A 20,937-nucleotide genomic window follows, 5' to 3' on the forward strand; every position below is an offset into this window, starting at 1 on the left:
ACTGTTTTAATACCTTGGTTCCTGTACCTATGTAATCTTTCTATTGGAGAAAAAATAGCATATATATATTGTATATATATAAATAAAATAGCATATAAATATGTATATATATAAAATTGGTTCAGTGCATATCAATGTATATACTGTATCCCCAACTATACAGTGCTGTATTTTATAACAGCAATTTAGCTGTCTTCAATGTATGCCTTTCCACAGTTCTACCATGCTAACTGCTTCTGAATGATGAATAAGCACCATGAATCCTGTGGTTACAAGCTCATTATCCCACCTCCTTGACTATAAAATTGTTTCCTTAGTTTAAGGTATGTTCAATGGATAAGGCATCCTGATGATAATCCTGGCGGAGGCAAACCAGTCAGGAAAGACAAACCTGTATTTAGAACATGTGCCAATTCTGGTGTGATATTTTACGTATTCTGTATCGATTCATGCCTAGTACAATGGTGGACATAAAGGAAAAATTAGTGAAGTGCTCAGTTGCACATATATTTTCTTTAAAGCTATATAAACTAAAAATCACCTGCATCATCTGAAGAACCATTGAGAGAAAATTTTGCTTAGAGGCCAAGTAATAGCTACTGTTTCTTACCACTATTTGCTATGGATGCCAATGAGACTCAAGGAGCAAAGAAAGATATATCAGAATCTGAGGCGATATAGTCTGAAAAAACATACAGAATGACACGTTTTTGGTTTTTCTTATATTTAGCTTGATGTCAATTAGCATTAAAGGATAACATTTGGTTTGTGAGCTTAAACAAAGACGTAATGTATAAGTCCCTTCCAAATCACTTTTTTTGATTCTTTGACACTTGCCAGGCCCCAGCAGATCTCTGTAGTTCCACAACATGCCACATTCTCTAAGTATCCATGAGATCATAATGCCCTAGGGGCTTCTATTCCAGTACTCTGGCTGCCTGTCCAAGTTCTCCGTGCTTTACCTATTCTTGTTTCTGCATAGTCCTGTTTCCCCCAGGAACATGGCTCTCTTCTGTTCTGTTTCTCTCTTCCACTCGTTTGCTCAAGACCCCCTCCTTTCCCCCAAGAACCTCAGTAGATTTCGACCCTCGATTTTCTGTGTAGTTCCTATAACCAAAGAGCCTTCGATCCTCTCTTTAATGAGTGTATTCTGTACCCTTGTGCTAGTTCCCAACCCGCTGACTCAGGGAAGTCTATTAGGTCTGCCATTCTTCATCAACTCCAGAGTCTGGAGGGTTGGCGGAAGCAGGGAAGGGCTACCGGAGGCGCTTTCCCAAGTCCGGGGCTGTCACAGTCATTACTGGTATACTGGCTACAAAGTCGGCCAGCAGGGGTGGCTGAGAAAGCGGGGAAAAGCCACGCCAGCTCGCCTCACTACTGCCCACACCTCACCCAGGCCTTCCACCTAGGACCTTATCCCGGGCTCCGCCCTTTGCACCGCGGTCCGACTCCGCCTCCGGAAGTGCCACCGAGAAGCGCCGTCCTCCAAGCGGTATAGAGCGACCCCCGAAAGGCTGGGGTGGCGCCACAAGCAAGGGTGTCTGCGACGGTACGGCAGGCTGGCTCGCTGCTCCGCTCGGGTGAGTCCCTGGAAGCCATTCTGGGTTCGCTGTGGGGACGGCCCCTTGTTTTCGCCTCCCGGGGAGAAAGAGGAGCTGGAGGAGGCGCCCGGTCCCGCTTACGGTGGTTTCCGTCCCCGGGGGCGCGCTGGCGGGTGGTACGGGGGCCTGTTTTTCCTCAGTCAGGGTTTGCCCCGCGGACTGAGGACCCCGCTGTCAGGACCCGGTGACCGTGCTGTGGTGGGAGCTGGGTATCTGGCCTGCCTCGCCCTTTTGGGACCCTGTTTTCATCTAACAGGGAAGTGGGAGGAGGACGGTGCTGGGAGAGGCCTTCAGCGGAGCCGGCCGAGGGCCCTTTCTGAGGGTTGCGGAATGGAGACAGAACCCCGTCGCGTCCTTGGGTTTGAAGGACACCAGTCAAACCTGTTTGAATAGCAGCACTTCCCTGGGTTACTGTCAGGATTGTGAGGAAAGGCCTGCCTACCTGCTCTGAGTTAGCCAAGGGTCTGATCCCCAAGACGGAATTTTATTATTAGTCAAGACCATTTAGTAATGAAAGTAGGCTGACAAGAGTGTATACCAAGTAATTCCTAAGGGGCCTAGTCTTAAAAAAATAATGAGTAAATCATAAGTAGCATATTTTCTGGGTACAAATTTGAGCCTTGAAAGAAGTTTATAAATTTTGGATTTTAAACTTTCCCACAGAAATCTTTACAATATTAAATAGTGTCTTGACTTTTTTTGAAATACATACCACAAATTTCATTTCTTAATTTAGGTGGTTAATCATTATTAGGTGTATTGAGTATCTACAGTGTATAAGGTACTTTGCTCAGTCCCGAGGATATGAAACTAAGGTCTGTTTGGAATTGATTACAATAATTTCTCCTAATCTCACCCCACAGTGATGGTCATTGTCCTCCAGAACAAGGATGGAGGAAATGCCGGTCCAGGAAGCAGCAGAATCACCAAGGGTCCAATTGCAGTCTTTGGAGACTCACTCTGAGGGTCTGTCCTCAGAGCCTCAGTTCATGCAGGACACCGACATGGAACAGGGACTCACTGGGGGTAAGGCAGAGAGAGCACTTAGATCAGGGGGATGGGAGTGTAGAGGGGCTTCTGGGCTTGGTATGAAAGAAGCTAGAAACTTCACTAAGATGGCCCCTAAAGGGAGGGTCTGAAAGGGAGGGTGTGGTCTGAGCCCCTCTATTAAGGGCAGCCCTTCTCTCCGGAATCGGCAGAGGGGTAGGCACTCACTCTGCTCCAGCTGTTTTTCGTTTATGCGACCTTTGCTTCATCCCACTGACAACATCCACAGTAATTTCCAAGATGTCCTGTTTTTGCTGCATCTCACAATCCTTGCCTGGCTTTCTTAGGTTTAGGGCCTGTCCTTCCCTCCCTTCCCTTCACTTAGTATCTTCCCTCCTTGATGATCTCTTGTGCTTCGCCACCTGCCATTCTGTTGCAACTGCAGTGTTTGTGACGAAGTTAATTTGGATCAAGAAAGCACACATTTAATTCCTTGGTTAAGCACAATGCCTGTATGAATGTATACATGTCACATGTTTATGTATGGTATAGATGTGTTGATTTGTCTTGTACTTCCTTTGTTTCGTAAGAATCTTAGATTACTTGTGGCCAACTGCAGTGAATTAACTTGTGTGTCAGCAACACTGATTGAGTGCTACGGTATGTAGGGTGCTGTGGGGCGTGTGGGAGTGTGGTAAGGATTGTGAGGCAACAGGTGGCCGTTCCTGATTCTTAGGGGTCTTACACACAGGCTGTAGAGACAGTACTCATTCACAGGAGTGAGGCTTAGTGATGTTTACAGAACAGTGGTTGGGAAATGGTCAGAGGTCTACTAGATAACCATGGCTCTGGACAAGTCATTGCAGGTCCTTTTGCTTTGCTTTGCTGGTCTGCAAAACAGGGGTAGTGCTTAAATTCCTGTATCATGGGTCAGCAGGACATACAAGTGCTGAGAGGGAGCAGAGTAGACACACTCAATACTTGATAAATGTTCATTGGTTTTACTAGAATGTTGATGTGAAGAAGGGTCCTACTGACTCTGTCCTGTAAGGGAGCCCTGGGGAAGGGCTGCTCTCACTCTTGGCTCCTTTCTCCTCCCTTAGCTCCACCTGTTCCCCAGGTGCCTGCTCTTCCCCACGAGGGAAGCCCAGGAGACCAGGCAGCTGCGCTCCTGACAGCCAGGTACCAGGTGAGCTGAGGAACCTTCTGCTTTTCCTCAGGGACTTGCTGCTGACTGAATGTGGTTCTTCCCTAACCCCATCTGTAAACCTTGCCTGGAATTTTCAGTAGCAGAACCCTGTTTTGGAATTGATCCTCTTCAGAGACCTGGACTTCACACAAACTACCTTCCTGTCTTCCCAACACCACCAGCAAACACTGTTTCTTCTTTATCCCTAGTGTTGTGATGGTGCTTATTAGATGTTAAAGGGTTATGGAACTTATTCCATAGATTTCAATCTGTTCTTACTCCTCCCTGACATACGTACACACTGGAGAGTCTGTATCATCTCCCTCATTCTCTGGCCATGATGCTGTATTGGCTTCATTCCTGAGAGCAGCCAGGCTATGTTATTTCAGGAGTTTGTGACATTCGAGGATGTGGCTGTGCACCTTACTCGAGAGGAATGGGGATGCCTGGACCCTGTTCAGAGGAATCTCTACAGAGAAGTGATGTTAGAGAATTATGGGAACGTGGTCTCACTGGGTAAGGACTGCCTTTTTATTCAGTTGACCTATTGGGATTTCTTTACTGAGTAGGTGTGAGGTCTCTGAGAAAGAGTTTGGCTCAGATTCCAGGTCTTAGAACCTCTGTATCCTCTATCTTTAAGGTCATCTCCTCTGGGAGTGGTTTTCCTTAGGGGGTTTCAAGACGAGACGTTCTATTCCCTTATCCAAGTTAATGGTTCCTGCCCTTGTGGGGTATCTGTTCCCTCTTAGAAAACAGAAACTTGCTGTGCTTTGCCTAAGTTCTCACCTTCCCTATCTTTTTTTTTTTTAACAAGAGACTCTAGGACCTTCCAGTTCACAACCAGACACTTTTCTTCCTGGTAATTCTGTGTCCCTGTGTCTGAGTTTCCTATTTTCTTTGGAAGAAGAAATGCCTTTTTAAAAGAGGGGCTTTAATCCTTTTTATTGAGTAATCCCTTACTCTCCCTCTTTTTTTCCTTTTAGATATTATTGATTTTTAGAGAGAGGGGGGAGAGAGAGAGCACGAGCAGAGGGGGAGAGGAAGAGAGAGGAGAAGGAAGCATCAGCTTGTAGTTGCTTCTTGTACGTGCCTTGACTGGGCAAGCCTGGGGTTTTGAACCAGTGACCTTATTGCTCCAGGTTGACACTTTATCCACTGCGCCACCACAGGTCAGGCACCCCTTACCTCTTAAGATCACTAAATTCATATTTAAGCAGGCAGAATTTGAGAGACTTCAGTTAAAGGCATGACTCACTGCGAGTACATTGCAGTGAGTCACCCAGATGGTAATCCTAAATAACCTCGTTCCGAGCAGCAGAAGTCTCAGTCCTTAGTCTGTCTGTCATTGGGGTGGCACAGTAGGTAGCCCAGACTAGGCAACCTGCAGTGCTGTGGAGAAGCATCACTGGGGGGTTGTTGGCAGCCCCCTTGATATGAGCATTGCTCCTTTTCCTTCCTTTTTTTGCCTGTCTTGCCTTTTCTTCTTTTCTTTTTCTTTATGGATGTATTTAATCACAGTTTTTCATTTCTGTTTGACTCTCTCTCTCTCTGCTTTGCCTATGCTGGTGGCATCCAGGGTATTGCTTTGTCTCCTTGATTACACTCAGGATTGAAGATGTCTTCTTGTCTGTGGGGAGGCAGCCTGCCCACTGGGAAGGTTTTAGCATGTTTTCCATTCTGGCTCTTTGATCTTTGTAGGCATACTTCTCCGTCTTCCCACCACCCGGATTCATAGTGTGAATTCCTGCCCGGCCCTGAGTCATACCCAGGCAAGTGCTTTCTCTGGAGAAACACTTGCAGTCCTTTCAGCAGGAATCTCCAAGAGATGGCCCAAGTATCGGCTTCCCATCGATATTGCTCGTCCCCGCTCGGAAACTCCTTTTCCACGATTATAAGATATTACACTTGATTGATGGAATAGATGCTCCCAGGATGCCACCACTATGTATAATTGCAGCTACTCAAATGATCTTTGTTAAATTTCTAAAGGGCCAAGAAAGCCCTGTTTTGAAACCATATGCATTTTGTATCCTGAATTTTGAGTTCATTCAGAAGCCACGGTTGGTGGTCATCTACTTGTGTGCTGAGAAACCACAAAGTTCAACTCCAGCTCTTCAAGTTACAATCTTTTCATGTTATTTTAGAATGTAGAACGTATGCTCTGTGTCCCTCCTCTTCTGTCGTGAACAGGACCTGCCCCTTCTGATGCCTAACCTAACTCTCCCATGATCCCTTAGGCTTTCCTCATATTTAACATTCTAGTCTTCTTAAGTCCTGTGGCCACCTCCAAAGTACTGCCATTGTCCCCTTCATTCTTTGTTGAAAAACAGATGGATGCATTTATATTACCTTTTTTGATCAGGTGTTCCTTAGCTTTGTCCTTGATGGAAGGGAATGAGGAGGGCAAGAGATTTCAATTTATTTCAGGGTATTAAATTGAATGTATATTTAACAACTTTGTATACTATAAAGTGATATGTAATTGTAAGATACTGTAAATTTAATCTAATAATTATATAATTTCCAACAGTTAACCTGTCTTCTTTTTGGAGTAAAGAAACTTCTTAGCAGCTTAATCAGCCTAATAGCACAGCATGCTACTCTCCTGAATTTCATCCATTTCCTCTCATCTCTTCACACACACAGGATATGCACGCACACTTACATATACTGGGCACAAATGCATACAAGAATCCTCCTACCCAATTTGCTTTTTTATTTTTTAAAAATTATTTATGTATTTCCATATGTGCCCCGACTGGGATCCACCCGGCAAGCCCCCTATGAGATGATGCTCTGCCCATTGGGGGCTGTTGTTCCATTGCTTGGCAAGTGAGCTATTTTAGCATCTGAGGTGAGGCCATGGAGCCATCCTTAGCGCCTGGGCCCAACTTGCTCCAGCCGAGCCATGGCTGTGGGAGAGGAAGAGAGAGAGAGAGAAAGGAGAGGGGTAGAGGTGAGAAGCAGATGGTCTCTTCTGTGTGCCCTGACTAGGAATCAAAACCAAGACATCCACACCTGGGCTGATGCTCTACTACTGAGCCAAGCAGCCAGGGCTCCGTTTGCTTTTGTGACCAAGTCAGCTAGCTGCATCACCTTAGTAATTATTATTATTATTATTATTATTATTTTTAATTTTATTTATTTTTTACAGAGACAGAGAGTGAGTCAGAGAGGAATAGACAGGGACAGACAGACAGGAATGGAGAGAGATGAGAAGCATCAATCATTAGTTTTTCATTGCGCGTTGCAACATCTTAGTTGTTCATTGATTGCTTTCTCATACGTGCCTTGACTGTGGGCCTTCAGCAGACCGAGTAACCCCTTGCTGGAGCCAGCGACCCTGGGTTCAAGCTGGTGGGCTCTTGCTCAAACCAGATGAGCCTGCGCTCAAGCTGGTGACCTCAGGATCTTGAACCCGGGTTCCCTGCATCCCAGTCCAACGCTCCATCCACTGCACCACCGCCCGGTCAGGCGTAATTATTTTTTATAGTCCTTGGAAAGTTAAACCATATATGGTGGGTTTTATATTTTAATAGCTCTGTACTCTGATGACAGTTAAAAATGGCTATGAGGCCCTGGCCAGTTGGCTCAGTGGTAGAGCGTCGGCCTGGCATGCGGGGGACCTGGATTCGATTCCCGGCCGGGGCACATAGGAGAGGCGCCCATTTGCTTCTCCACCCCCACCCCCCCTCCTTCCTCTCTGTCTCTCTCTTCCCCTCCCGCAGCCAGGGCTCCATTGGAGCAAGGATGGCCCGGGCGCTGGGGATGGCTCCTTGGCCTCTGCCCCAGGCGCTGGAGTGGTTCTGGTCGCAGCAGAGCGACGCCCTGGATGGGCAGAGCATCGCCCCCTGGTGGGCAGAGCGTCGCCCTTGGTGGGCGTGCCGGATGGATCCCGGTCGGGCGCATGCGGGAGTCTGTCTGACTGTCTCTCCCCGTTTCCAGCTTAAGAAAGAAAGAAAAAGGAAAAAAAAAAATGGCTATGATAGGCCCTGACCGGTTGGCCAGTGGTAGAGCGTCGGCCTGGCGTGTGGGAGTCCCGGGTTCGATTCCCGGCCAGGGCACACAGGAGAAGCGCCCATCTGCTTCTCCACCCCTCCCCCTCTCCTTCCTCTCTGTCTCTCTCTTTCCCTCCCTCAGCCAAGGCTCCATTGGAGCAAAGTTTGCCCGGGCGCTGAGGATGGCTCTGTGGCCTCTGCCTCAGGCACTAGAATGGCTCTGATTGCGGCAGAGCGATGCCCCAAGATGGGCAGAGCTTCGCCCCCTGGTGGGCATGCCGGGTGGATCCTGGTGGGGTGCATGCAGGAGTCTGTCTGACTGCCTCCCTGTTTCCAACTTCAGAAAAAAAAAATGGCTATGATAAGTCGAACAGACAAGCATAAGGTTGTACATTTTGGGAGCAGAAAGTACATACATTCAAGAAGTAAAATTGTCTAGTGATATATTCTATTATAATAAGTATGTACATAAGAACAATATTGCTAAGGAGAGATTTTATTTCTATATTTGTTAAGCATCAGGGAGAAAAGCAGGAAGCCCTCAAATGGCTGAGTCTTAGCACAGCTCTGGTACATGCACCAAACCTAATAATGAGGTATATATTTTTTATTTTTTTTAATTTATTTTTGCTTAATCCATTTACATTTTAAAAGTTATTTTTTACCTTTTTAGTAGTGAGTTTATTTCATGCTTGCTGACCCCCAGGAGTCAATATTTTTTCCAAAAATGAAATTAGTTCTAGTTACAGTTTTTTTAAAAATTTTATTTTATTTTATTTTTTTCCTGTATTTTTCCGAAGCTGGAAACGGGGAGGCAGTCAGAAAGACTCCTGCATGCGCCTGACCGGGATACACCCGGCATGCCCACCAGAGGGCGATGCTCCGCCTATCTGGGCATTGCTTGGTTGCAACCAGAGCCACTCTAGCTCCTGAGGCAGAGGCCATAGAGCTGTCCTCAGCGCCCGGGCCAACTTTGCTCCAGTAGAGCCCTGGCTGCAGGAGGGGAAGAGAGAGACAGAGGAAGGAGAGGGGGAGGGGTTGAGAAGCAGATAGGTGCCTCTCCTGTGTGCCCTGGCCGGGAGGCCCTGGCTGGTTGGCTCAGTGGTGGAGCGTCGGCCTGGTGTGCAGGAGTCCCAGGTTCGATTCCCGGCCAGGGCACACAGGAGAAGCGCCCATCTGCTTCTCCACCCTCCCCCTCTCCTTCCTCTCTGTCTCTCTTCCCCTCCTGCAGCCAAGGCTCCATTGGAGCAAAGTTGGCCCGGGTGCTGAGGACGGCTCTATGGCCTCTGCCTCAGGCACTAGAGTGGCTCTGGTTGCAACGGAGCAACGCCCAGATGGGCGGAGCGTCGCCCCCTGGTGGGCATGCCAGGTGGATCCCGGTCGGGCGCATGCTGGAGTCTGACTGCCTCCCTGTTTCCAGCTTCGGAAAAATACAAAAAAAAAAAATTCATGTTTGTTTGATAACCACGTTATGGAAACTAGAAGAATATAATTTGCCTTTTTTATATTTTTCTCTGAAGCTGGAAATGGGGAGAAACAGTCAGACAGACTCCCGCATGCGCCGACCGGGATCCACCTGGCACGCCCACGAGGGATGACGCTCTGCCCACCAGGGGGCGATGCTCTGCCCCTCCGGGGCGTCGCTCTGCTGCGACCAGAGCCACTCTAGCTCCTGGGGCAGAGGCCAAGGAGCCATCCCCAGCGCCCGGGCCATCTTTGCTCCAATGGAGCCTTGGCTGCGGGAGGGGAAGAGAGAGACAGAGAGGAAGGGGGGGGGGTTGGAGAAGCAAATGGGCGCTTCTCCTATGTGCCCTGGCCGGGAATCGAACCCGGGTGCCCAGCACGCCAGGCCGACGCTCTACCGCTGAGCCAACTGGCCAGGGCCTAATTTGCCTTTTTTAAATGTTGCCTTATACATTTTGTATTTTTCTGAAGTGAGAAGTGGGGAGACAAGAGAGATAGGCTCCTGCATGCGCCCGACTGGGATCCACCCAGCAAGCCCACCAGGGGACAATGCTTTGCCCACCTGGGGCATTGCTCTGTCACAACTGGAGCCATTCTAGTGCCTGAGGCAGAGGCCATAGAGCCATCCTCTGCGCCCAGGCCCACTTTGCTCCAGTGGAGCCTTGGCTGTGGGAGGGGAAGAGAGCAATAGAGAGAAAGAAGAGGGAGAAGGGTGAAGAAGCAGATGGGTGCTTTCCTATGTGCCCTGGCCGGGAATTGAACTTGGGACTTCCATGTGCCGAGCCAATGCTCTACCACTGAACCAGCTGGCCAGGGTGCCTTACACATTTTTAAAATAAAAATTTTTGTTATGATCATACTCTGAATGGTCAGTAGGCACAAGGATGTACATGAATGTTCGTACTACTCAAAGGGTTAAATACCAGATTAAGTAAAAATATAACCAATCAGAAAATAGTTGATATTTAAATTAGAAAATCAAATATTTTTAATAAAAAATCAAGTATTTTTGGATGAGAGGCTTGAGCTAGGAAAATTAAAGCAAGCATTTATTTTGAAAACACAGTTTTTTTTATAAATAAAATTTTATTAATTTTAATGGGGTGACATCAATAAATCAGGGTACATATATTCAAAGAAAACATGTCCAGGTTATGTTATCATGAAACACAGAGTTGACTTAAATTTAGAAAAAGGCATTTAGACCAGTGGTAAGAAAACCTGTCTTAATGCTTTCTGTGGCATTTAGTGTGGTAGATAATAAAGACTAAACTGGAATTAGACTTGGGTTCCAGTTACCAGCTGTGGTACATTGAGCAAATATTTAAATTGACACTCATTTTCTTCATCTATAAAACATGAAAAATAATGTCTATCTTTCTGGTTTGTGCTAAAGATTTCATTAGATTATGTTTGTGAGTACCTGGGTCATAGTACTAAGATGTTTGTTTGGAAAGGACAGCAGATGATATGAGCAATATACCAGATTTTTTTTTTTTTTGAGACAGAGAGAGGGACAGATAGGGACAGACAGACAGGAAGGGAGAGATATGAGAAGCATCAAGTCTTTGTTGTAGCACCTTAGTTGTTCATTGATTGTTTTCTCATGTGCTTTGACCCCAGGGCTACAGCAGAACAAATGACCCCTTGCTCAAGCCAGTGACCTTGGGCTTCATGCCTGTGACCTTTGGGCTCAAGCCAGCAAACATGGGGTCATGTCTATGATACCATGCTCAAGCCAGCGACCCCCCCCCCTTTTTTGGTATTTTTCTGAAGTGAGAAGTGGGGAGGCAGACAGACAGACTCCTGCTGTGCCTGAGTGGGATCCACCGCATGCCCACTAGGGGCGATGCTCTGCTCATCTTGGCTGTTGCTCTGATGCGACTGGAGCCGTTCTAGCGCCTGAGGCAGAGGCCATGGAGCCATCCTCAGTTTGTGAGCCTGTGCTGAAGCAGGCGACCTTGGGGTTTTGAACCTGGGTCCTCTGCTTCCCAGTCTGATGCTGTATCTACTGCACCACCTCCTGGTCAGGCTAGACCAGAATTTTTTTTAATACAAATAGAAATTTTAGGAGAATAGTCTAATTCTTTCTTTATAGTAGAATCTCCTCAAATTTAATATTGCCCTGACTATGCCTAGGAGTTTGGATTTTTATTATAAAGTAATTTTCATTTCTTTGACACAAATGATTTCTTAGAACCCTCCCCCCCCCCTTTTTGGTATTTTTCTGAAGTGAGAAGTGGGGAGGCAGACAGACAGACTCCTGCATGTGCCTGAGTGGGATCCACCGCATGCCCACTAGGGGCGATGCTCTGCTCATCTTGGCTGTTGCTCTGATGCGACTGGAGCCATTCTAGCGCCTGAGGCGGAGGCCATGGAGCCATCCTCAGTGCCCAGGCCAACTTTGCTCCAATGGAGCCTTGGCTACAGGAGGGCAAGAGAGAGACAGAAAGGAGAGGGTTAAGGGGAGAAGCAGATGGGCACTTCTCCTGTGTTCCCTGGCTGGGAATTGAACCTGGGACTTCACATGTCGGACCAATATTCTATTGCTGAGCCAACTGGCCAGGGCTCTTAGAACCCTTTTAATTATAATATCTTTGACTCCAGATCTGTTGTATCCTGGCTGTCCAATCACTGTTTTTATTTATTTATTTATTTATTATTATTTTTTTATTTTAGACAGTGAGAGGAAAGAGAGAAACATTGATTTGTTCCACTTATTTATGCATTCATTGGTTGATTCTTGTATGTGCCCTGGCTGAGGATTGAACCCGCATCTTTGGCATAGTAAGATGACGCTCCAACCCACTGAGCTACCCAGCCAGGGCCTCTGTTATTTTTATTATGTTCACCATTTATTTCATTATCAAAATTATATTCGTTTTCTGTTTTCTTTTTATACATATTTTGGAGGAAGGTATGGATTTAGTTCACAGTCATCATTTTTTTTACTAGATTATTTAAAAAGCTGGATTCTGAAATAAGACTAGCATGACCACTTATGATCTTGGGCAAGTTAATTAACCTCTGTGAATTTTAGTTTTCCCATTTGTAAAATGGGTACAATAATACTAACTACCTTATGAAGGTATGGTGAGTATTAAGTGAGTGAATGCTTGTATAGTTCTTGGTGTGGTACTTTACCTATCAGCTGCTTAGTAAACCAAAGCATAATATTTTGATGATACAAATGACTTTAAGTTTATATCTTGAATTCTGTTCTTTTCTGCAGTCTTCTATTTCTACCTGTCTGCTAAGCATTTTCTCTTACACCTTTCTACATTATCTTAAACATAAGTCTAGAGTCAAACCCCTCATTCCACACCAAAAAGATCTTTTCTGTTGCACTTATGTGACTTAAGTGTAGATACAGAGTGAATAACCAAAATTTGTTTCAGTTATCAAATACTTAGAAACACTTTAATATTTCAAAATTAAAAGTTGTAAATTAAGTTATCAGAATTCTGAGCCTAGTAGTAGCTGCTTCATGCCACATTAACTGTTTTTAAACTTGCAAGGCGCCCTGGCCGGTTGGCTCAGCGGTAGAGCGTAGGCCTAGCGTGCGGAGGACCCGGGTTCGATTCCCGGCCAGGGCACACAGGAGAAGCGCCCATTTGCTTCTCCACCCCTCCGCCGCGCTTTCCCTCTCTGTCTCTCTCTTCCCCTCCCGCAGCCAAGGCTCCATTGGAGCAAAAGATGGCCCGGGCGCTGGGAATGGCTCCTTGGCCTCTGCCCCAGGCGCTAGAGTGGCTCTGGTCGCAACATGGCGGCGCCCAGGATGGGCAGAGCATCGCCCCCTGGTGGGCAGAGCGTCGCCCCTGGTGGGCGTGCCGGGTGGATCCCAGTCGGGCGCATGCGGGAGTCTGTCTGACTGTCTCTCCCTGTTTCCAGCTTCAGAAAAAAAAAAAAAAAAAAAAAAAAAAAAAAAAAAAAAAAAAAAAAAAAAAAAACTTGCAAGGCTATTCCATTTGACATGGAGGACCTTAACTAAATATGTGTCCAAAAGGACTCTATTAGTGTCTGGTAGGAATTCAGAAACACAGTAAATAAATGTCTTTTTTATATCTGCTCTGATCTCTCTGCTCATAGGCTCTCATGTGGATCCCAAGAGGGCAGTTGTTGGTTTATCATATTTTCTAGGCCCAATGCCCTTTTTAAAACTTTTATTTGCTGTATGTTCACCCTTGGGCACAAAATTGGCACTTGGCAAGTAGCTTTCAAGTAAATGAATCAAAAGATGCAAGATATATGTCTGTGCTATCAAAGAGTATGAATTAGGTAGGGTTGATGATGCCTGGAACCATTTAAAAATCTATGAATTCCATTATATAGTGACATATCAGGATGAGAGGAACAAATAGACATTCAATAACTGAATAGAAAGGCTTTTGGAGACAAGAGGCTTGAGCTAGACCTTGTATGTGTGCTACTAGAAGCTTTCTGGGCTGAAGTATTAATATAAAAAACGCTCCTTTGGTACTTTAATATTTCTGCTACTTCAGAAGCAGACTGCCTCTTACTTTCACTTTAAAAGAGATTACATACTAACAGTACATTATGCAAGCCAGAGAAAGACTATTTTATGTGAAGATGCACTTTTATTGCACTTTTCTCACCATATCATAGTTAGTTGTTTATATCTGTCAGCATTTAAGAGTGTAAAATCCTTGAGGGAATGGACCTTATCTGCTTGGGACCTTTATCCCTTATATACTTTGCATATAGGGGGCACCCCTCAAAGGTTTGTTGGATAAACAAGAGTCTAAGCCTCTAATGGGTAAGGATGTGTCATATTAGTCTTTGTTTCCTCATGTGAATCGAAGTGAGTTGTTTCTTGAGATCCTAGGAATATTTATTCAGTCTTCACTGATTCTGTTGCTGTGGTTCATCTCACCATACAACAGATGCTTGAATATTTACCTTTCTCCAGTCCAGCAAAGTTACACTTGGATGACCTCAATTTTGACCAGGTCTAGTACTGTAGAACGGGTCTTATACAAGATTGTTCTAGAGGCAATATGTGAGGAGTGATATAATTTCTGTGAAATTATCCTATGTACAAATTCCCTTGTCTGAGTAATGTTTAAATGAATACTATTGCTCCCAAAAGTCATAAACTTGCCTCTTAACACACCTCTTTATTGAGCACATATATGAGCTCCTAGTAGTGCAGTGGTCCCCAACCCCCGGGCCGCAGACTGGTACCAGTCCGTGGGCCATTTGGTATCTGTCCACAGAGAAAGAATAATAACTTACATTATTTCCGTTTTATTTATATTTAAGTCTGAACGATGTTTTATTTTTAAAAAATGACCAGATTCCCTCTGTTACATCCATCTAAGACTCACAATTGACACTTGTCTCGGTCCCGTGATACATTTATCCGTCCTACCCTAAAGGTTGGTCCGTGAAAATATTTTCTGACATTAAACCGGTCTATGGCCCAGAAAAGGTTGGGGACCACTGTAGTAGTGGATGCTTGTCACTCTCACTCTCCAGCCCTTTCTAATGTCTTCTAAGAATTTACTTTCTCCATTAACCATTAGTTAAGAGAAAATGTGGCTGGTATGATATCTGGGGATAAATTGCTATATCCCATTTCCTTCTCTATGAGCAGGATTTCCAATTTCCAAGCCTGATGGGATCTCTCAGCTGCAACAAGATCTACAGGTCTTTGATCTGGAAACTAAGAATAGAGAAGTCTTAAGAGATGACTACTCAGGTGAGTAAGGCAGAATCAATCAGATGGTATTAGTCCAGTTGTTGAGCCAAGTTGTAGCTACTTTGGCAATCAGAATGAAGAGCTCTGTATCCCAGAATAGAGAACTCTTTCCTTTTCCTTTCAGTTTTGATTAACTTTTTGCATTTATTTTGTCCCTTACCATCCACCAGTTGTACTTACTCCTATTCAAGTTGCTTATCTATAATTCTTTTGAACTAGTTCCCTATTTTCTCCTTTGAAACACCTTAATTGGTTATCTTCTTACATTGCTGAAAACACCTTCTATTCCTACCATATACTGAACCATTTGTATCTTACCTCACTGTTCCTATTCATGCCCTAATATCTGCTGTTGAGATCGTGTGCCTGTGTTTCAGAGTAAATAAATTCTCTTACCTTGATGGATACTAGATTATTTAGTTTTCTCCTTTCTGAGTTTTTGTTTTCTAAGCATAGGGTACATATTACATTTGCATTTTCTATTTATATATTAAATCAGATGGAGAAACCAGAGAAGAGAACAAGCTGTTGATTCCTAAGCAGAAAATTTCAGAAGTACATTCATGCAGAGTGAGAGTAGGAAGACTCAAAAAGGATATCGCCCAAGTTCCTGAGACTAGAGAAGTGTATAAACCTGAGGACAGATTAGAAAGACTTCAGGAAATTCTAAGGAAATTTCTATTCCTGGAGAGAGAGTTTAGGCAAATAACAATCAGCAAGAAAACTTTCACCAGTGCGAAGAACAATGAGTGTAATGAACCTGAAAAAAGCTTCAGTTTGGAATCTACCCTTGATACAGACCAGAGAGATCTTAGAATACAGAACATTGATGACTTTGATAAGTATGACATGAACCTCAACCAGAATTCAGCTGCTGAGAAACATGAACAAGTAAATCTAACACAGGCTTTTCAGAGTACTGAATATAAGGAAAGCTTAATGGATCTCTCTCATCTTAGTAAATGTGAGAGTTTTCCCACCATTGAGAAATTCTATAAATGTGATGCATGTGAGAAAATCTTCCATCAGAGCTCAGCCCTTTCTAGACATCAGAGAATTCATACTAGAGAGAAACCCTACAAATGTAAAGAATGTGAAAAATCTTTCAGTCAGAGCTCAAGCCTTAGTCGACATAAAAGAATACATACTAGAGAAAAATCCTATAAATGTGAAGCATCTGAAAAGTCCTGTGAATCATCTGATAAATCCTCTAGTCAGAGCTCAGGCATAATTCACCATAAGAGGATTCACACTAGAGCAAAATCTTACAAATGTAACAGCTGTGAAAGAGTCTTCAGTCGTAGTGTACATCTTACTCAGCATCAGAGAATTCACAAAGAGATGCCCTGTAAGTGTACTGTATGTGGTAGTGACTTCTATAATACCTCATACCTAGTTGAACATCAGAAGGTTCACTGTGAAGAGAAAGCCTATGAATACAATGAATGTGGGATGACCCCTATTAAACATCAAGGAATTCGTCTCAGAGAAAAGCCCTATACATGTAATGAATGTGGAAAAGACTTCAGATTGAATTCCCATCTTATTCAGCATCAAAGAATTCACACAGGAGAGAAACCACATGAATGCAGTGAATGTGGAAAAACTTTCAGTCAAACCTCATGCCTTATTCAGCATCATAAAGTTCATAGGAAAGAAAAATCTTCTGAGTGTAATGATTATGAGGAAAGTTTTAATCATAGCTCAGATCTTGTCCTGCAACAAGAAGTCCTCACCAGAGAAAGAGCCTTTGATTGTGATGCATGGGAAAAGAACTTCAGTCAGAGAGCGCAACTTGTTCAGCATCAAAGAATTCATACCAAAGAGAAACCTTATGAATGTAATGAACATGGGGAGACGTTTAGTCAAGTTCAGGCCTCATTCAACATCTGAGGATTTCACACCAGGGAGAAATGTGTACTGAATGTTGTAAAGCCTTCAGTCACAGCTCAACCTTTATTCAGCATCAGAGAATCCATACTAGAAAGAAGGTGGTGAATATAGGAAAGTATTAGTTAGTATTAAACTCCTAATTGATGCCTGTCAACCCATACCAAGGAGAAAACCTACAAATATATTGAATGTGGTAAATGCTTCATGCTATGTTCATACCTTAGTCATTGGAGAATTCAAACAGGAATAAAATTCCTTCACTGTAATGAATGTGAAAAAGCCTTCTTCAGTCAAAGAAATAACTTTGCTGAGCAAGAAATTCATTCCATGCAGAAAGCCTGTGACTGTAATAAATATGTATGTGTGAAGATCCAGTCATATTTCAGTCCTCATTCAACATCAAAGAATACATACCCAAGTGAAGCCATTGAGTATTATAGGAGTTCAGGTCATTTTCATCATCAGTATATCCACACCAGACCAGAATCTGATACCATTTAAGTGGAAAAATTTGCTGCCATATTTCAGGCTTTACTCAACATCAAAATATTGGAGAGAAAATTGTGGGTTATTTGTATATGGAATCATTACTATATAGTCCCAATCTTTTTCATTGCAGAAGAAGCTAGTCTGAGGAGTTACATGGTGAATGCAGTGCTGTTTTTTTATGACATTCTTTAATATAATAGGTGTTATAAGTAACTATGTATACTTTATTTATGGAATTCATTTAAGCTATTTTTATTTTAATATGGCCTATAAACATTTTTATTTTTCCTGAAATTGGTACATATTGTTCACAGCTTCCATAAGATATTGTCAATAACCAATGTTAAAAATGTATTAGTGTCTGAAAAGTAGCTCATTTAGCTTTTCCTGCTATTCTCAGCTCAAGTTCTCTCCAAAACAGACTTTTAGGCCTGCTCTTTTCTGGGGACCCAACTTCCTATTTGTTTCCAGCCACAACACTGGCATTCCATTTTCTTAAGCACCTTCAAATGATGGTTTCCTCGTTTTAAGCTTTTCACCAGCAGGTATGCCATCCCTACTTGATGTTACTGTATTTTTGGTGTCTTTCCCAAAGTGAAGCATATTCCTTTAAAAGAATTAGATCTTCACATCCTGTTAACCCATGAGTGTGAAGGATGCTATCTCCCCTGAGTTTATGGCAGGCAGCTAAATATTTTTAAGAGATGCCCAAGTTCTTAGCTGCCTTGTCTGCATCCATAGCCCACTAAGAGACAGTAAGGACATGAGGGAGCCAACAAGACTACTAGTGGCGTAGCTACACTCATTCAGCTTCTCTGCACGTCTAAGTTTAGAATTACTTTATACACTTCCATTGAAGGCCAGCACAATGCTTGGGTCTGCTTTTGATATGAGGAAACATAAAGAACATATACTAAAAGATCAGAGAGCTTCATAAGGCAGAGTGCTCCGCCTTTCAACAAAGCTGTTGCTGTTCTTATGTATTGCCTCTAGACTGAGTGTTTTAAGAGAGTGGCAGTTCTATTCCTGGTAAAATTTTAACCATTAAGATTGCTTCTTTATCTATTTGGATTTCCACCCCCAACTTTTCCTCATCAACCTGTGACAGTAGTGTGGGGGCTTTGTGTATAATTATTTATTCATTATCACATTTTTTTTTGTATTTTACTAGAGCCTACAGGCCATATGAAAGCACATGATTTTATTATTTGATAAAAGTGATCACAGTTGTTGGCTCCAGAGTTCAGGGTCACCATCATAACATCTAGCAGCAGTTCTTGATTCTTTAGGTGATGTCAGAGCATTTTACTGCGTTTTCATCTTAAGCTTCGTTAATATTTTGTGAATAATACAAGTGTTATTTAAAATTCTAGTTGTCATTCCAGCAACTGAGGCCTTCATAGTTCAGATGTTATAATATTCACAAGGTATCCTCAAGAAATATGTAAAAATTTATTGCTCACTTTTATAAGCATTTACTGGCTAACTTCTAGGATAGTTCTACTATTATATTTTACCTTTTAGCCATCAGCAAGCATAGGATCTAATCAGGGCAAGGTAGGGATCTAAATGAATTGACTTAATTGTAAAATCAAATGAAAATGCATGTTTTTTTTCTGTCAGTGTGACATAATACTCTTATGTATAGAGACTAATAGTCAACTCCGTTGATTATGGGACAGAGGATTGTAACCCCTGAATAGCAGAATATATAAAAATCACATGTATGCATTTGGTTTAGGAATGTGCTTTTGTACCTCCACTTGAATAAAAGTGTGTTTGATACTCTGAGGATCTGTTTCAAATAAAATCTGAAGGCCTTAGCCAGAAGCATTTGGAAATCTTGGAATCACCTTCCTGGCTGCAACTTGGTTCCTTCCAGAAACCTGCTTCACAACAACAGATCACTCTCCTGTGTACTGATACTTGCTTGTCCACAGAACTCTTGAGAAATAAAGTCTGAATGTTTAGGATTTAAAGGGTTATTTAATTGGGCTGCTGTTTGCTCTTAGTACCTAAATCATTTGAGATTTCAGTAGAACAAGGCAGAATGTGTATGTGTGTGTTTAAATAAAACACATTTTAAAAATTAGAAGCCAAATTTCACATTTTCAGGGTAATAAATGAGTTCTCTAGAGAAATGACTCACCCTAGGAAATAGTATGAGGGTAATTGATTAAGACAAAGTTTAAAAGAGACTCCTGGGGTGTCATCTCAGCAAAGCATAATGGGATCCCTACATCTGGAAATGTAACCTCATCCATCCCTTCATTTGTTCAGTAATATAATTGCCAGGCTCTATGATAGTCAGTGCTAGCCAGAGTATACAGTTAACCTACTAAATGAATGAAACCATCCATCGAGTGAAGACAATCAGAGTTGTCAAAGTAATAGCTTTGGAATTAGACATATCTATGTTTGAACTTTGCTATTTACTAGCTGTGTGACTTTGGAATTTTACTTAGACTCTCTAGTTTTCTTGTCTATACAATGTGGTTAATAGCATGAAAATTAAAGAGATAATGTAAAAGGTACTGGTCATATAGTTAAGTGCCAAAAGTTAATATATATATATACTATTATAAAAACTAGTAAAAATAGAAGACATGTTTAAATAGAAGAGAAATAAAATGTAAAGAGGGCCTTAATGAGCAAGCATTTAACAGTGCAGGACTAGCATTGTTCTGGTGAGATGCCCTGGGTTTGGAGAACTTGGTATGACTGGAGAAATCATCAGGCAGCCTGGTCTGTGGTGGAAACTGCCTCCTGACAGGTACTCCCTATTTGATTCAGCAAAATGACATCTGTGTCTTTAAAAATTTGTATTGTGTGACATTACAAGCTTAAAATACAAGTGTAGGAAGGAACCATTGTTAATCCTAAGACTAAGAGTGATTTTAATCACAAATCAGATGGTGCCCTGTACAAATCAACAAGAAAATAATGCTGGAATGTTTTATTTTGCTGATGCATCCTATTTACTCTCTTCACTTTTAGAAAAATGGTTAACTTCTTGTATTTGTATTTCATTCATGTTTATAAATTTACAGCTTGGGCATAATTACAAGTGTCTGTCTTTTTTTTTTAATGTGGTTGCTTATGTTACAAGTCTCACCCAGTCTTTCTTCATTGTCCCTCCTAGGTGTTCTTAGACACCAGGCTCTGATTTGAACAGACCAGGCCTCAAATGCTGCTTCTGGTTGCTAACTAATGGCAGCTTTTGGCATGTAGGATAGTAAAAGGTACCAACTGGCGTGGGATTGTGAGGATTAATGAGATAATGTCAGTTTAAATGCTCCACAATTGGTAGCTGTTCTGAGTTCGCAGGAATCTACCTTTCTCAGAAACAACTGAGATTCTTAATCTTTTTTCCTGCTTCAACATATCAAAAGTGCCTCTGTCAAATCTGTACTGAGGCTCAATGGGGTCTTTGGAACTTGACCTCTCTAAGCAGTGGTGGGATTCAGCAGATTCGCACAGGTTTGGCAGAGCCAATAACTAATTTTTTGTTGAGTTTGGCAAACCGGTTGTTAAAATGGCATTTGTAATCAGGGTTCTCTCTAAGGTGGGTGTCTGGGTAGCTGCCCAATATGG

At 43.0% G+C, this 20,937-nt stretch overlaps 1 protein-coding gene across 5 annotated transcripts; it reads left to right on the forward strand.

Annotated features, from left to right (window-relative positions):
• Positions 1-1,470: 1,470 nt before the first annotated feature.
• Positions 1,471-20,404, forward strand: ZNF655 (zinc finger protein 655). 5 transcript variants are annotated; one of them, XM_066382166.1, is made up of 6 exons: positions 1,471-1,580; positions 2,465-2,627; positions 3,692-3,777; positions 4,167-4,293; positions 14,857-14,961; positions 15,461-20,404. In XM_066382166.1, the coding sequence occupies exons 2-6, from the start codon at positions 2,492-2,494 to the stop codon at positions 16,852-16,854; spliced, it is 1,848 nt and encodes a 615-aa protein (XP_066238263.1). In that variant the 5' UTR covers positions 1,471-1,580; positions 2,465-2,491; the 3' UTR covers positions 16,855-20,404. The 5 variants fall into 5 exon arrangements, with proteins under 5 accessions (XP_066238263.1, XP_066238266.1, XP_066238265.1 ...); XM_066382167.1 differs by lacking the exon at positions 1,471-1,580 and adding an exon at positions 1,581-1,683; XM_066382169.1 differs by lacking the exons at positions 14,857-14,961; positions 15,461-20,404 and adding an exon at positions 5,476-6,311.
• The last annotated feature ends 533 nt before the right edge of the window (positions 20,405-20,937 follow it).

This window comes from Saccopteryx leptura, chromosome 4 (assembly GCF_036850995.1).
Source record: "Saccopteryx leptura isolate mSacLep1 chromosome 4, mSacLep1_pri_phased_curated, whole genome shotgun sequence".
Taxonomy (NCBI): domain Eukaryota; kingdom Metazoa; phylum Chordata; class Mammalia; order Chiroptera; family Emballonuridae; genus Saccopteryx; species Saccopteryx leptura.

What these genes read in the sequence shown, in the direction of transcription:
- ZNF655 (XM_066382166.1), top strand. Translation starts at nt 2,492, where the DNA reads ATGGAGGAAATGCCGGTCCAGGAAGCAGCAGAATCACCAAGGGTCCAA. An exon ending in TGGGAACGTGGTCTCACTGG is followed by an intron (nt 4,294 to 14,856) that starts GTAAGGACTGCC and finishes CTCTATGAGCAG; the next exon opens with GATTTCCAATTTCCAAGCCT. An exon ending in CTTAAGAGATGACTACTCAG is followed by an intron (nt 14,962 to 15,460) that starts GTGAGTAAGGCA and finishes ATATTAAATCAG; the next exon opens with ATGGAGAAACCAGAGAAGAG.